The 14,319-nt window shown below is 45.6% G+C and overlaps 1 protein-coding gene across 1 annotated transcript; it reads right to left on the bottom strand.

The window, feature by feature from the left end:
• Window positions 1-2,096: 2,096 nt before the first annotated feature.
• Window positions 2,097-14,273, bottom strand: FGFR1OP2 (FGFR1 oncogene partner 2). The gene is made up of 6 exons (XM_069966463.1): window positions 14,159-14,273; window positions 11,570-11,708; window positions 11,235-11,352; window positions 10,137-10,279; window positions 4,238-4,351; window positions 2,097-4,151 (listed from the first exon to the last, which is right to left on the bottom strand). Exons 2-6 carry the CDS (start codon window positions 11,702-11,704, stop codon window positions 4,014-4,016), a joined length of 648 nt encoding a protein of 215 aa, XP_069822564.1. The 5' UTR covers window positions 11,705-11,708; window positions 14,159-14,273; the 3' UTR covers window positions 2,097-4,013.
• Window positions 14,274-14,319: the final 46 nt, after the last annotated feature.

Raw genomic sequence — 14,319 nt, 5'->3', positions numbered from 1 at the left:
TCAGACTGGAGAGAATACATCACTTCCTGCAGGGCATACAGCAGCTGATAAGTACTGGAAGACTGGAGATTTTTTTTTTCCCGAATAGAAGTAATTAAGAAATCTATATAACTTTCTTAAACCGATTAATTTTAAAGAAGAAAAATGTTGGTGCAGTTCCCCTTTTAGTTCTGCTTCCTCATCTCTGGTATAAGTGTCTCAGCCCTGACAGGATTATCTTATCTCTGGCCGTCCTGCTGTACTCTGTGGTTGTCACCAGCTTCCTGCCCCGCCCTGAGCTCATTCACATACAGTACTCTCCTCCATATAGGCTGCTCTACATTACCTGTAGTGGTTGGTGAAGAGACTCCAGTTCATTCAAGTGTTTTCCTTTGTATAGTGGGAGGAGCTACATGAAATTAAATATATCTACTTTCTTCCAAAAACAGCACCACCCCTGTCTTCAGGTTGTTTGTACTATTATAACTCTGCTGCAATACTGCACACAAACTGATTTGGAGAGTGGCGCTGTTCCCAGACGGTTTGCCTAATCCTGTACCCCAGCAGCCACGACAGTCTTAATGGACTGAAATACCAGGCATGTCCTATAGACAAGGGGGGCGCTGTTTCTGGGTGAAAGACCCACTTTTATACCTCCATCCACCTCCATCCATCCCCAAGTTTTGCCTCGTCTGCCTCAACATAAGAACTCGGCATGTGTCAGGGCATGCTGGGAGTTGTAGTTTTGCAGCAGCTGGAAAAGGGGTAAGTTGCAGAACTCGGTAAAGATGGCGGCCGACATCCACGTAACCAATAAGATAAACATTTAATGTATCAGCTACATAGTGAATCTCTGTACATAAATAGTCACACCGCGACATCATCAACGTACACAAACGACCTCATAGATGATCCATACAAAAATACTTTAGCCGTTCCTTATAAAGACTCAGAGTGGTGGGGGAGGGGTGATCTGATACTGCGATGGAGGTGGAAAAAAAAAAATATATATATTCTTGTTAATTCTTTGGGTCGTTGTTCCCACTAACTCCTCCTTCCTTTGGTGATCAGTGAAGGATCCAGGCAGTAAGTGTTCAATCTCCCTGCAGCACTCCTACAGGAGAAATGAAGTATTACACCCAAACTGATCCACTCTGGCCAAACGTTACAGGGGTTGTCCAGGATTAGATAGACATGGCTACTCTTTAAAATAAGAACCACATCTTTCTACAGGTTACGGTATGGGTGTTTAAGTGTCACTGTCGTTTAATTTTTTTTTTTTTTACAGCAATCAATAGTCCAGGCGATTTTAAGAAACTTTGTAATTGGGTTTATTAGCCAAAAAATGCATTTTTATCAGGAAAAAGCAGTTTGAAGCTCTCCCCCCGGTCTTCATTGTTCTCTATGGAGAGGGAGGGGTGGTGGGAGATGAGGCACCAAAACAGGATAACAAAGAGTTATTTACAGCTACATCACCGGGCTATCTCCTCTGAAGTCAGCACTGACCTCTGAATACCGGCTTTCATGCAGCTCCTGCTGTGTAATCCTTTGTTCTCTGCTGGTGACTAATCTCTTACCTCCATAGAACAAACAGGTTGTGTCTGATGCAACTAGACCCAATTTCCTGGTAATTTTTTTCAGTGAATCGAAAAGGGAGGGAGGGGGGGGACCTGGGGAAAGTCTTATTGAATGCAGATAATGGCAGATTTGCCTAATAAACTTAATTACAACGTTTCTTAAAATCGTCTGGACTATTGATTTCTGCAAAAAATAAAAAATACGACAGTAAAATGAGGGGTCGTGCAGTTTCTGGAAATGACAGGGACACTTTAAAGCTTTAACATTACTCCTGAAGAGAACGGTGCTGTCCTATTCACGGGGGCCGGAGCCCTGGAGGTGAAGCCGCGTCAGAGGGGAGGGGGTTTCCTCCCACTGGGAGCGAGTAGGCCGGCCTGGTACCCGTAAAAAGAACAGCGCTGTATGGTACATTCGCTTTAAAGGGGTTATCCAGCACTACAAAAACATGGCCACTTTCCCCTACTGTTGTCTCCAGTTTGGGTGCAGGTTTTGAATCTCCTTTCCATTGAAGTAAATGGAGCTTAATTGCAAACCGCACCTGAACTGGAGACAACAGTAGGGGGACAAGTGGCCATGTTTTTGTAGCGTTGAATAACCCCTTTAAGCTTGATTGAAGTGAGTTGCAAACATGTAGACAGGTGTGGCACTGTGTGTTTTTTTGTTTTGTTTTAAAGAACAGCCATGCCCTTCCCACTGAATATGACTCATTTTTTGGTCACAGTGAATCTTTTTGTACAAGCAGGGTGTAATACTTGATTTCTCCAGTGGGGGCAGTGCAGGAAAATGAACACTTATGATTCTATTACATGTCCCAATGCTGTAAACCCAAGGATGGGAAACCTTCCCCCCAGAGCTGTTGCAAAACTACAATTCCCATCATGCCTGGACAGCCAAGGCTGTCCAGGCATGATGGGGATTGTAGTTTTGCAACAGCTGGAGGGCAGAAAGTTCCCCATCCCTGCTGTAAAGAAACATCAATCTTTTACGTCTACTTCATTTCCTATTACACAAGGCAGTCCGTAATCGCTCTGTATAAGGGTACTATTACACGGAACGATAATCGGCCGAATCAGCCCGATTATCGTTCCGTGTACTAAAGACAATGATCAGCAGATGATCGCTGTCATCGGCTGATCGTTGATATAAGTTCAGACCTGTAATCGTCGGGCGCCGACCGCGCACCGCTACGTGTAATAGCGGTGCGCGGCCGACGATTAGCAAAGAAGAATACATACCTAATCCATGGTCCAGGGTTCCTCTTCCTCAGAGCTTCTTACCGGTTCCCGTGCGCTCCGGCTTCTCAGCGGCCTGTGTCAGCTGACAGGCCCCTTGGCCAATCGCAGGCCGGAACCGCCGCAGCCAGTGATTGGCCGAGCGGCCTGTCAGCAGGGACAAGCCGCTGTGAAGCTGAAATGCGCAGACCCGGGGAGAAGTTAAGAAGAAGAGGAACCCTGGACCATGGATTAGGTATGTATACAGTTTAAACAAAGGCGATGACGATGTCCCTGCAGCCCTTGTTTAACGATTATCGGGCCGTGTAATAGGCCAAGTAAACGAGCAACGATCTAGCAGATCGCTGCTCGTTTACAGGTATTATCGGGCCCCCATCGTCCCGTGTAATACCACCCTGAGGGCCCTAAGCAATCTGCTATAGTCAGTAGATTACTCCACACTGTCCCCACAGGTGAAATTAGGTATTACACCATGCTCATTCAAACTGATCTGCTCTGGCTCGCTATTAAAGGGGTTATCCAGCGGCTACAAAAACACGGCCACTTTCTTCCAGAGACAGCCCCACTCTTGTCTCTAGCTCGGGCGGGGTTTTGCTGCCCAGTTCCATTGAAGTGAATGGAGCTTAATTGCAAACAGCACCTGAACTGGAGACAACAGTCGTGTTGTCTCTGAAAGAAAGTGGCCATGTTTTTGTAGCGCTGGATAATCCCTTTAAGAAGGTGAACCAGGGAAACCAAAACACAGCTGGCCACAGGTTGGTTGTGACACTGCAGCCCATAAAGCTGAACTGCAATACCCGACAGAACCAGCAGACAGGTGTGGCGCTGTTTCTGAAAAATGAGGCCATGTTTTCCTAATCCTCTTAAACTCCATATTCCTTCCTGTAAATGTGTATAACAAGCGTTACTGCGGCATCATGGATCTCCGCCCCAAGGAATGTGACGTCACCTCTGTACATCCACACGATAAAAAAAAAAAAAAAAAAAAAATCACAGTCTTTACAGACGTCTTTCTGATATTTCTCCTTAAAAATCGCACTTCTGGGGTTTCCAAAGTAAAATATGTGTTGGCTGAATAATGCCCTATAAATTATGGCGCCATCGAGCGCGAGTAGTAAAATAACATCTCTGTCCATGGGTGATCTGAGGAAATGTCAGTACTCCAGTGTGACCACTAGGGGCAGGAGAGTTCTTATAAAATCCTCCTCTTCCTCCCCCGGACACTCAGCTCTTCCGTAAGTTGTGATCGTTGCTGTGAACTAAGACGGAGACGGACGGGTTCTCCTGCGCCTCTTCTTTCCTGAGATTGAGGAACGACTCCCGAGTGATCTGCAGGATTTCCCGTAATCCCCGATTCTCCTCCTGCCGGGAAAAAAATAATAAAGTGACATCTGTATCATAGATGATGTACAACATGGAGGATCCTGCGAATCCGAACCGCCACTCACCTCAAGCTTCAAGATCCGGTCATAATCCTGATTACCAAACTGCTCATCAATTTCAATCGCTCGTTTCATCACAGCCGTCATCTCCGAGATCTTATCCATGTGATTCTTCAACTCCTACATAACAACCAGCAGGGGGCAGTATTATAGCAGTTATATTCTTGTATATAGGAGCAGTATTATAGTAGTTATATTCCTGTATATAGGGGGCAGTATTATAGTAGTTATATTCTTGTATATAGGGGGCAGTATTATAGTAGTTATATCCCTGTATATAGGAGCAGTATTATAGTAGTTATATTCCTGTATATAGGGGACAGTATTATAGTAGTTATATCCCTGTATATAGGGGGCAGTATTATAGCCGTTATATTCTTGTATATAGGATCAGTATTATAGTAGTTATATTCCTGTGTATAGGGGGCAGTATTATAGCAGTTATATTCCTATATATAGGAGCAGTATTATAGTAGCTATATTCCTGTATATAGGAGCAGTATTATAGTAGTTATATTCCTGTATATAGGAGCAGTATTATAGTAGTTATATTCCTGTATATAGGAGCAGTATTATAGTAGTTATATTCTTGTATATAGGAGCTGTATTATAGTAGTTATATTCCTGTATATAGGAGCAGTGTTATAGTAGTTATATTCCTGTATATAGGAGCAGTATTATAGTAGTTATATTCCTGTATATAGGGGGCAATATTATAGCAGTTATATTCCTGTATATAGGAGCAGTATTATAGCAGTTATATTCCTGTATATAGGATCAGTATTATAGTAGTTATATTCCTGTATATAGGAGCAGTATTATAGTAGTTATATTCCTGTATATAGGAGCAGTATTATAGTAGTTATATTCTTGTATATAGGAGCAGTATTATAGTAGTTATATTCCTGTATATAGGAGCAGTATTATAGTAGTTATATGCACAAGCCAAAAAGACAGAAATGGCTGCACATCGCACCCATGGCTGACACGAAAGCTTGTTCAGCTACATTTAAAACCAACATCAGAAGTTAGTATATAATTTGGCCAAACCATATTGCCTCATGTACCACGTGCAGGTCTTCTGATACACATGAGTCCCTAACCAAACAACATCACTTTGCCGGTCAGCGACCACAATCCCCGCAAAACGTGCGCAAGCAGAGAAGGGGGGCCACGGAATGGCCCTGCAACCCCATTGTCACAGGACAAGACCCTAAAGGGCACCCCCGAACCCCGCAGGCGCCACCGGCGGAAAAAGTGGACGCCAAGCAACACAAGTGTGAACAAGCTCTTACCTCTCTCTCCATTCCTCTGCAGGTAGAATGGGAAGAATGCTAGGAGATCCTCCCCTTATGTACACAGGTGCTTCCTGCTAATTTGGATCACATGGGTCTTACAGAGCACGAGTGCCGGTGGTACACGGGGCAATATGGCTTGATCAATTCATATACAGACACTCTGGTGTTGATTTTTAATATAGGCCTAGCGGCATTAGTATCAGCCATAGATGGGATGTGCAGCCGTTCCATTCTCTCCAGTTCGTGTTTCACAGTTCTCCCTCTCTGAACAGCTAGCACTCCTTTATAAGACCCACATGACCAAAATTAGCAGGATATGCCTGTGCTCACATGTCTGGACCCTATGTCTTCCCCATTCTGTGAGAGCAGCAATGGTAAGTGTAATACCATATCCATACTTGTGTCGTTTGGGGGCAGCCTTCCCCGCCGGTGGTGCTGGCTGGGTTTTGGTGGGGCTTTTTGGGTCTGGTCCTGTGACATTGGGGTTGCAGGGCCGTTCCATGGCCTCCCTTCCCTGCACGTGCACGCTTTGCGGGGTTGGCGGTCGCTGACCGACACGGTGTGGAGTTAGCGTAGGGACCCGTGTGGACCAGAGGACCTGCGCGGTGGTACACGGGGCAATATGGCTTGATCAATTCATATACAGACACTCTGGTGTTGATTTTTAATATAGGCCTAGCGGCATTGGTATCAGCCATAGATGGGATGTGCAGCGGTTCCATTCTCTCCAGTTCGTGTTTTATAGTAGTTATATTCCTGTATATAGGAGCAGTATTATAGTAGTTATATTCCTGTATATAGGAGCAGTATTATAGTAGTTATATTCCTGTATATAGGAGGCAGTATTATAGTAGTTATATTCCTGTATATAGGAGCAGTATTATAGTAGTATATCCCTGTATATAGGAGCAGTATTATAGTAGTTATATTCCTGTATATAGGAGCAGTATTACAGTAGTTATATTCTTGTATACAGGGAGCAGTATTATAGTAGTTATATTCCTGTATATAGGGGCAGTATTATAGTAGTTATATTCCTGTATATAGGAGCAGTATTATAGTAGTATATTCCTGTATATAGGGGCAGTATTATAGTAGTTATATTCCTGTATATAGGAGCAGTATTATAGTAGTTATATTCCTGTATATAGGAGCAGTATTATAGTAGTTATATTCTTGTATATAGGAGCAGTATTATAGTAGTTATATTCCTGTATATAGGAGGCAGTATTATAGTAGTTATATTCCTGTATATAGGAGCAGTATTATAGTAGTTATATTCTTGAATATAGGAGCAGTATTATAGTAGTTATATCCCTGTATAAAGGAGCAGTATTATAGTAGTTATATTCCTGTATATAGGGGGCAGTATTATAGTAGTTATATTCTTGTATATAGGAGCAGTATTATAGTAGTTATATTCCTGTATATAGGGGCAGTATTATAGTAGTTATATCCCTGTATATAGGGGACAGTATTATAGTAGTTATATCCCTGTATATAGGGGGCAGTATTATAGTAGTTATATTACTGTATAAAGGAGCAGTATTATAGTAGTTATATTCCTGTATATAGGGGGCAGTATTATAGTAGTTATATCCCTGTATATAGGAGCAGTATTATAGTAGTTATATTCTTGTATATAGGGGCAGTATTATAGTAGTTATATTCCTGTATATAGGAGCAGTATTATAGTAGTTATATTCCTGTATATAGGAGCAGTATTATAGTAGTTATATTCCTGTATATAGGAGCAGTATTATAGTAGTTATATTATTGTATATAGGAGCAGTATTATAGTAGTTATATTCCTGTATATAGGAGCAGTATTATAGTAGTTATATTCCTGTATATAGGAGCAGTATTATAGTAGTATATTCCTGTATATAGGGGGCAGTATTATAGTAGTTATATTCCTGTATATAGGGGGCAGTATTATAGTAGTTATATTCCTGTATATAGGGGCAGTATTATAGTAGTTATATTCCTGTATATAGGAGCAGTATTATAGTAGTTATATTCCTGTATATAGGAGCAGTATTATAGTAGTTATATTCCTGTATATAGGAGCAGTATTATAGTAGTTATATTCCTGTATATAGGAGCAGTATTATAGTAGTTATATTCCTGTATATAGGAGCAGTATTATAGTAGTTATATTCCTGTATATAGGAGCAGTATTATAGTAGTATATTCCTGTATATAGGGGGCAGTATTATAGTAGTTATATTCCTGTATATAGGGGGCAGTATTATAGTAGTTATATTCCTGTATATAGGGGCAGTATTATAGTAGTTATATTCCTGTATATAGGAGCAGTATTATAGTAGTTATATTCTTGTATATAGGGGGCAGTATTATAGTAGTTATGGACAAGTCAATAGAGAACAGAGCCCGCACTAGAGGTGTAAACGGCTGCAATGGTGGTTAATGAGTATAGGACCAAGTATTCCGGTGAGCCGAATTCTGGGGTGCAACGGTGAAGTGAAAGACTAGGTATGGCAAAAGCAAACAGAAGTAAATGAAATCCAAAGCACTCACCAGCAGGATACGGTCTTCACGGGTTTATTGAAAACACATCACAAGCGGGAGGGGAAGGTGGAACAGGTGCGGGAGCGGAGACAGACACAACAGTTTCACGCCGCAGCGCTTTGTCAAGTGAGGATACGTCACTGCCGGCATCAGCCGACCTTATATGCAAATTAGTGAACACATGACTAATTAAACAAAAAAGTGTAAACATGTGAACAAGTGAAAATAAGTAACAAATAATGTAGTACACATCTTACAGAAAGACGCTCCAGTCGTTCCTTTCATTTAACCCATTGGGGCCGGTGGCATCAAGTTCGGCGATCCATATCGCCTCCCTTCTCAGAAGCCAGGAAAAAAGCAGATACACTCACAAGGAAAGATCTACTAGTCCCCAAGTTACCTAAAACTGATCCACCTAGAAGATTTACATTCGCGTTTCAAAATTCACCACTCAACAATATTATTGCAAGCAGTATACATAAATATTGGCACATACTTGAGCAAGACGAAGATATTGGCGACACTGCTGCCGCTGGTCCCCTTATCACGTTCCTTAAAAATCGCACCATAGGTGATCTCCTTAATATGAACAGCAACCAACAAAGAAAAACAGGTTGCAATTGGCTGACAGGTACACAATTGAAAGGGAACAAACGTTGCGGCACATGTAGGTATTGTCCCCAACTAATAGTCACGGACTGCATCACACTTAATGGCACTGACTGTCAGGTCAAAAGTCTCATCACATGTAGGTCTGCGGTCATTGTATACGCCATTATTTGCCCATGCAACAAGTTTTACGTAGGCAAAACTAAAAGACCACTATGGACCCGCTACAAGGAGCACGTTTACTCAATAAAGACGGGGAAAGGAGTTCCCCGACTGATTGATCATGTGAACAGTGCACACGCAGGAGATACTAATTGCCTGCGGTTCCTGGGTCTAGAGAGGATAGACATATCAGACCACGGTGGTAACAGGCATCAAAGACTCCTGAGAAGGGAGGCGATATGGATCGCCGAACTTGATGCCACCGGCCCCAATGGGTTAAATGAAAGGAACGACTGGAGCGTCTTTCTGTAAGATGTGTACTACATTATTTGTTACTTATTTTCACTTGTTCACATGTTTACACTTTTTTGTTTAATTAGTCATGTGTTCACTAATTTGCATATAAGGTCGGCTGATGCCGGCAGTGACGTATCCTCACTTGACAAAGCGCTGCGGCGTGAAACTGTTGTGTCTGTCTCCGCTCCCGCACCTGTTCCACCTTCCCCTCCCGCTTGTGATGTGTTTTCAATAAACCCATGAAGACCGTATCCTGCTGGTGAGTGCTTTGGATTTCATTTACTTCTGTTTGCTTTTGCCATTATAGTAGTTATATTCCTGTATATAGGAGCAGTATTATAGTAGTTATATTCCTGTATATAGGAGCAGTATTATAGTAGTTATATCCCTGTATATAGGAGCAGTATTATAGTAGTTATATTCCTGTATATAGGGGGCAGTATTATAGTAGTTATATTCCTGTATATAGGGGGCAGTATTATAGTAGTTATATTCCTGTATATAGGGGGGCAGTATTATAGTAGTTATATCCCTGTATATAGGAGCTGTATTATAGTAGTTATATTCTTGTATATAGGAGCAGTATTATAGTAGTTATATTCTTGTATATAGGAGCAGTATTATAGTAGTTATATTCTTGTATATAGGAGCAGTATTATAGTAGTTATATTCTTGTATATAGGAGCAGTGTTATAGTAGTTATATTCCTGTATATAGGAGCAGTATTATAGTAGTTATATCCCTGTATATAGGGGCAGTATTATAGTAGTTATATTCCTGTATATAGGAGCAGTATTATAGTAGTTATATTCCTGTATATAGGAGCAGTATTATAGTAGTTATATTCTTGTATATAGGAGCAGTATTATAGTAGTTATATTCCTGTATATAGGAGCAGTATTATAGTAGTTATATCCTTGTATATAGGGGGCAGTATTATAGCAGTTATATTCTTGTACACAGGAGCATGTACTGTGTGTTCTTCTATTACTTAGTACTGTCATTACCTTGGAATGCTGATCCTTCAGTTTGATGATGATCCCTGGGTCGTCCTTCTTGCTCGCCATGAGTAAGCGGAACATCTGCTCTCTGTATTTGCTCATTATTAGCTCCATTGCAGACTGATGTTCCTCCAGAGAAGTGCGCAGCTCTGTAAGGAGCAGACAGTCTGTCAGGGGACTACTGGGGGAGAGCACAGGTGGGTTATATACTACTGAGGGAGCAGACAGGGGTCTATATACTACTGAGGGAGCAGACAGGGGCTATATACTACTGAGGGAGCAGACAGGGGTCTATATACTACTGGGGGAGCAACAGGAGGGCTATATACTACTGGGGGAGAGCGCACAGGGGGTTATATACTACTGGGGGAGAGCGCACAGGGGGCTATATACTACTGGGGGAGAGCGCACAGGGGGCTATATACTACTAGGGGAGAGCTCAGGGGGCTATATACTACTGGGGGAGAGCGCACAGGGGCTATATACTACCTGGGGAGAGCGCACAGGGGCTATATACTACCTGGGGAGAGCGCACAGGGGCTATATACTACTGGGGGAGAGCGCACAGGGGGCTATATACTACTGGGGGAGAGCGCACAGGGGGCTATATACTACTGGGGGAGCGCACAGGGGGCTATATACTACTGGGGGAGCGCACAGGGGGCTATATACTACTGGGGGAGCGCACAGGGGGCTATATACTACTGGGGGAGCGCACAGGGGGCTATATACTACTGGGGGAGCGCACAGGGGGCTATATACTACTGGGGGAGCGCAAAGGGGGCTATATACTACTGGGGGAGCGCAAAGGGGGCTATATACTACTGGGGGAGCGCACAGGGGGCTATATAATACTGGGGAGCGCACAGGGGGCTATATACTACTGGGGAGTGCACAGGGGGCTATATACTACAATGTTTGTGAAAAGTAACAAAACACATTTACTACTGATGTTGAGCTCGGACCTTCACCTGACAATAGACCCCTGTAAGTGGACCCTCACTAAAAGTTGTTGAGTACCCCTGCTGTAGGGGATGCGATCAGTCACTTCCCCAGTCATACCAGAGGCCTTTGCAACAGTTTCCTTTACAGCAGCTTACTGACCTTTATTCTCCTGCTGGAGCTCCCGGATCTGCCTGTTCTCCTGTTGTATACCCAGCACCAGGGTGGAGCGTGGTCGATGTCTCGCCACCTCATTCAGCTCCTGGATCTCATCCTGATACTGGAACCAGAACAATTATGTTACTTTTCAAGATGGTTGGACTCCTGCTTACACCTCAATAACATACCGATATATACTGGATTCCTATAGTGAGTGTGTAATAGCTGCATTAGATTGCAAGCTCCTGGGCCCAACCTTGGATTTTCATATGGCACAAGAGGCATGGACCTCAGGAACAGGAATTGATCATATCCCATGTGTATGGCCGATCACTGACCTGCTTCATGGCTTCCACCCTCTTGTTGAGCACAGTGGTTTGCTCGATCAGGGACTCGGCGGCGCTGTCATGTTCCCGCAGTCTTTCCACCAGCAACTTGGCGTCTGACAAAACCTTCTCAATGGTACAAGTCATCTTCCTAAGGAGGGAGAATGAACAATATGGGAGTAAATAGAGAGGAAGGACTAGGAGCAGGATGGTGAGGGCAGTATAGGGGGTTGGGGGTAATATGGAGATGGTGGAAGCAGCGTAGGGGTCGTGGAGTCTGGGGGGGGGGAAGGGTGATATGGGGATGGTGGGTGCAGTGTAGGGGTAGTGGGGGTCTGGGTGGGTGATATGGGGATGGTGGGGGCAGTGTAGGAGTAGTGGGGTCTGGGTGGGTGATATGGGGATGGTGGGGGCAGTGTAGGAGTAGTGGGGTCTGGGGGGGTGATATGGGGATGGTGGGTGCAGTGTAGGAGTAGTGGGGTCTGGGGGGTGATATGGGGATGGTGGGGGCAGTGTAGGAGTAGTGGGGGTGTAGGTGGGTGAAATGGGGATGGTGGGGGCAGTGTAGGAGTAGTGGGGTCTGGGGGGGGTGATATGGGGATGGTGGGGGTAGTGTAGGGGTAGTGGGGGTGTAGGTGGGTGATATGGGGATGGTGGGGGCAGTGTAGGAGTAGTGGGGTCTGGGTGGGTGGTATGGGGATGGTGGGGGCAATGTAGGGGTAGTGGGGGTCTGGGGGGTGATATGGGGATGGTGGGGGCAGTGTAGGGGTAGTGGGGTCTGGGGGGTGATATGGGGATGGTGGGGGCAGTGTAGGAGTAGTGGGGGTGTAGGTGGGTGATATGGGGAGGGTGGGGGCAGTGTAGGGGTAGTGGGGGTGTAGGTGGGTGATATGGGGATGGTGGGGGCAGTGTAGGGGTAGTGGGGTCTGGGGGGTGATATGGAGATGGTGGGGGCAGTGTAGGGGTAGTGGGGGTCTGGGTGGGTGATATGGGGATGGTGGGGGCAGTGTAGGAGTAGTGGGGGTGTAGGTGGGTGATATGGGGATGGTGGGGGCAGTGTAGGGGTAGTGGGGTTTGGGGGGGGTGATATGGGGATGGTGGGGGCAGTGTAGGGGTAGTGGGGTCTGGGTGGGTGATATGGGGATGGTGGGGGCAGTGTAGGGGTAGTGGGGTCTGGGTGGGTGATATGGGGATGGTGGGGGCAGTGTAGGAGTAGTGGGGGTGTAGGTGGGTGATATGGGGATGGTGGGGGCAGTGTACTGACCAACATATTGGGGTGTCAGAGAAAGATAGGTGGGACTGGTGTGAAGCCTGGATGTCATGTGAGTTATGGGGGCAGGGATATAGGGGGGTTAAGAAGCAGATACCAGTGTCTAGTTTGGATCTGGGTTATCACATAGTTATCATGGTTACTGGGACAGACATATTGGGCGGCTATATGGTAAGCAGCCAAGTACTGTATGGGGGGTGTCAGGCAAGTTACATGACATGTGTTTAAAGGACAGGGATATTGGGGGGTCTATGTGATACAAGGGCAGGTAATGGGGGGGTCATAGGGACAGGGATATTGGGGGGGGTCTATGTGATACAAGGGCAGGTAATTGGGGGGGGGGTCTATGTGATACAAGGGCAGGTAATTGGGGGGGGGGTCTATGTGATACAAGGGCAGGTAATTGTGGGGGGTCTATGTGATACAAGGGCAGGTAATTGGGGGGGGGTCTATGTGATACAAGGGCAGGTAATTGTGTGGGGGGGGGGTCTATGTGATACAAGGGCAGGTAATTGTGTGGGGGGGGGTCTATGTGATACAAGGGCAGGTAATTGTGTGGGGGGGGGTCTATGTGATACAAGGGCAGGTAATTGTGTGGGGGGGGGTCTATGTGATACAAGGGCAGGTAATTGGGGGGGGGGGGGCTGTGTGTTATAGGACCAGGGATATTGGGGACCAGTGTGGTGCAGGATCAGGTACTGGAATGGTGGGGGGGACCTGAGTTATAGGGACAGGGATATTGGGGACCAGTGTGGTGCAGGATCAGGTACTGGAATGGGGGGGGGGCATGAGTTTTAGGGGCAGGGATATTGGGGGGTCCATGTGATACAAGGGCAGGTAATGGGGGGGGTCATAGGGACAGGGATATTAGGGAGGTGTCGTACAGACAGGGATATTGGGGGGTCCATGTGATACAAGGGCAGGTAATGGGGGGGGTCATAGGGACAGGGATATTAGGGAGGTGTCGTACAGACAGGGATATTGGGGGGTCCATGTGATACAAGGGCAGGTAATGGGGGGGGTCATAGGGACAGGGATATTAGGGAGGTGTCGTACAGACAGGGATATTGGGGGGCTATGTTGTATGGGGGCAGGTACTGGATGGTGGGTGAGGGGGGTCAGACATCTGAATGTCGGGGTGACAGGTGCTGGTTGTCATGGAGACACTATGGGGCAGATCCTGGAGGTCGGGGTGCTGCTGTGGAGGCGTCATACTGGGCGCTATCTGTCAGGTACAGCTCCCCTCCTGGGTGTCTGGGCGGTCGCTATGGGGCAGGAGCCGAGTACTTGGGTGTAAGGACAAACATAACTATCCCCCCACCCCTGGTTACCGCTTCTCCGTGTCCCCCGGTCACATCCGGCCTCAGATAACCCGTCGTAGCGCTAAACAGGTCCCGCCCCCTTTCGTGACGTCATCAGGCAGCGCCGCTGTCAAAGAAAAACGGAAGTCTATAGAAAACTGCAGCAATGCGCCTGCGCGGCGCCAGTGACG

Source organism: Dendropsophus ebraccatus, chromosome 1 (genome assembly GCF_027789765.1).
Source record: "Dendropsophus ebraccatus isolate aDenEbr1 chromosome 1, aDenEbr1.pat, whole genome shotgun sequence".
In the NCBI taxonomy this organism is placed as follows: domain Eukaryota; kingdom Metazoa; phylum Chordata; class Amphibia; order Anura; family Hylidae; genus Dendropsophus; species Dendropsophus ebraccatus.
Note: the sequence above shows the minus strand (reverse complement) of the source record. Positions and strands in the feature narration are given on the sequence as shown.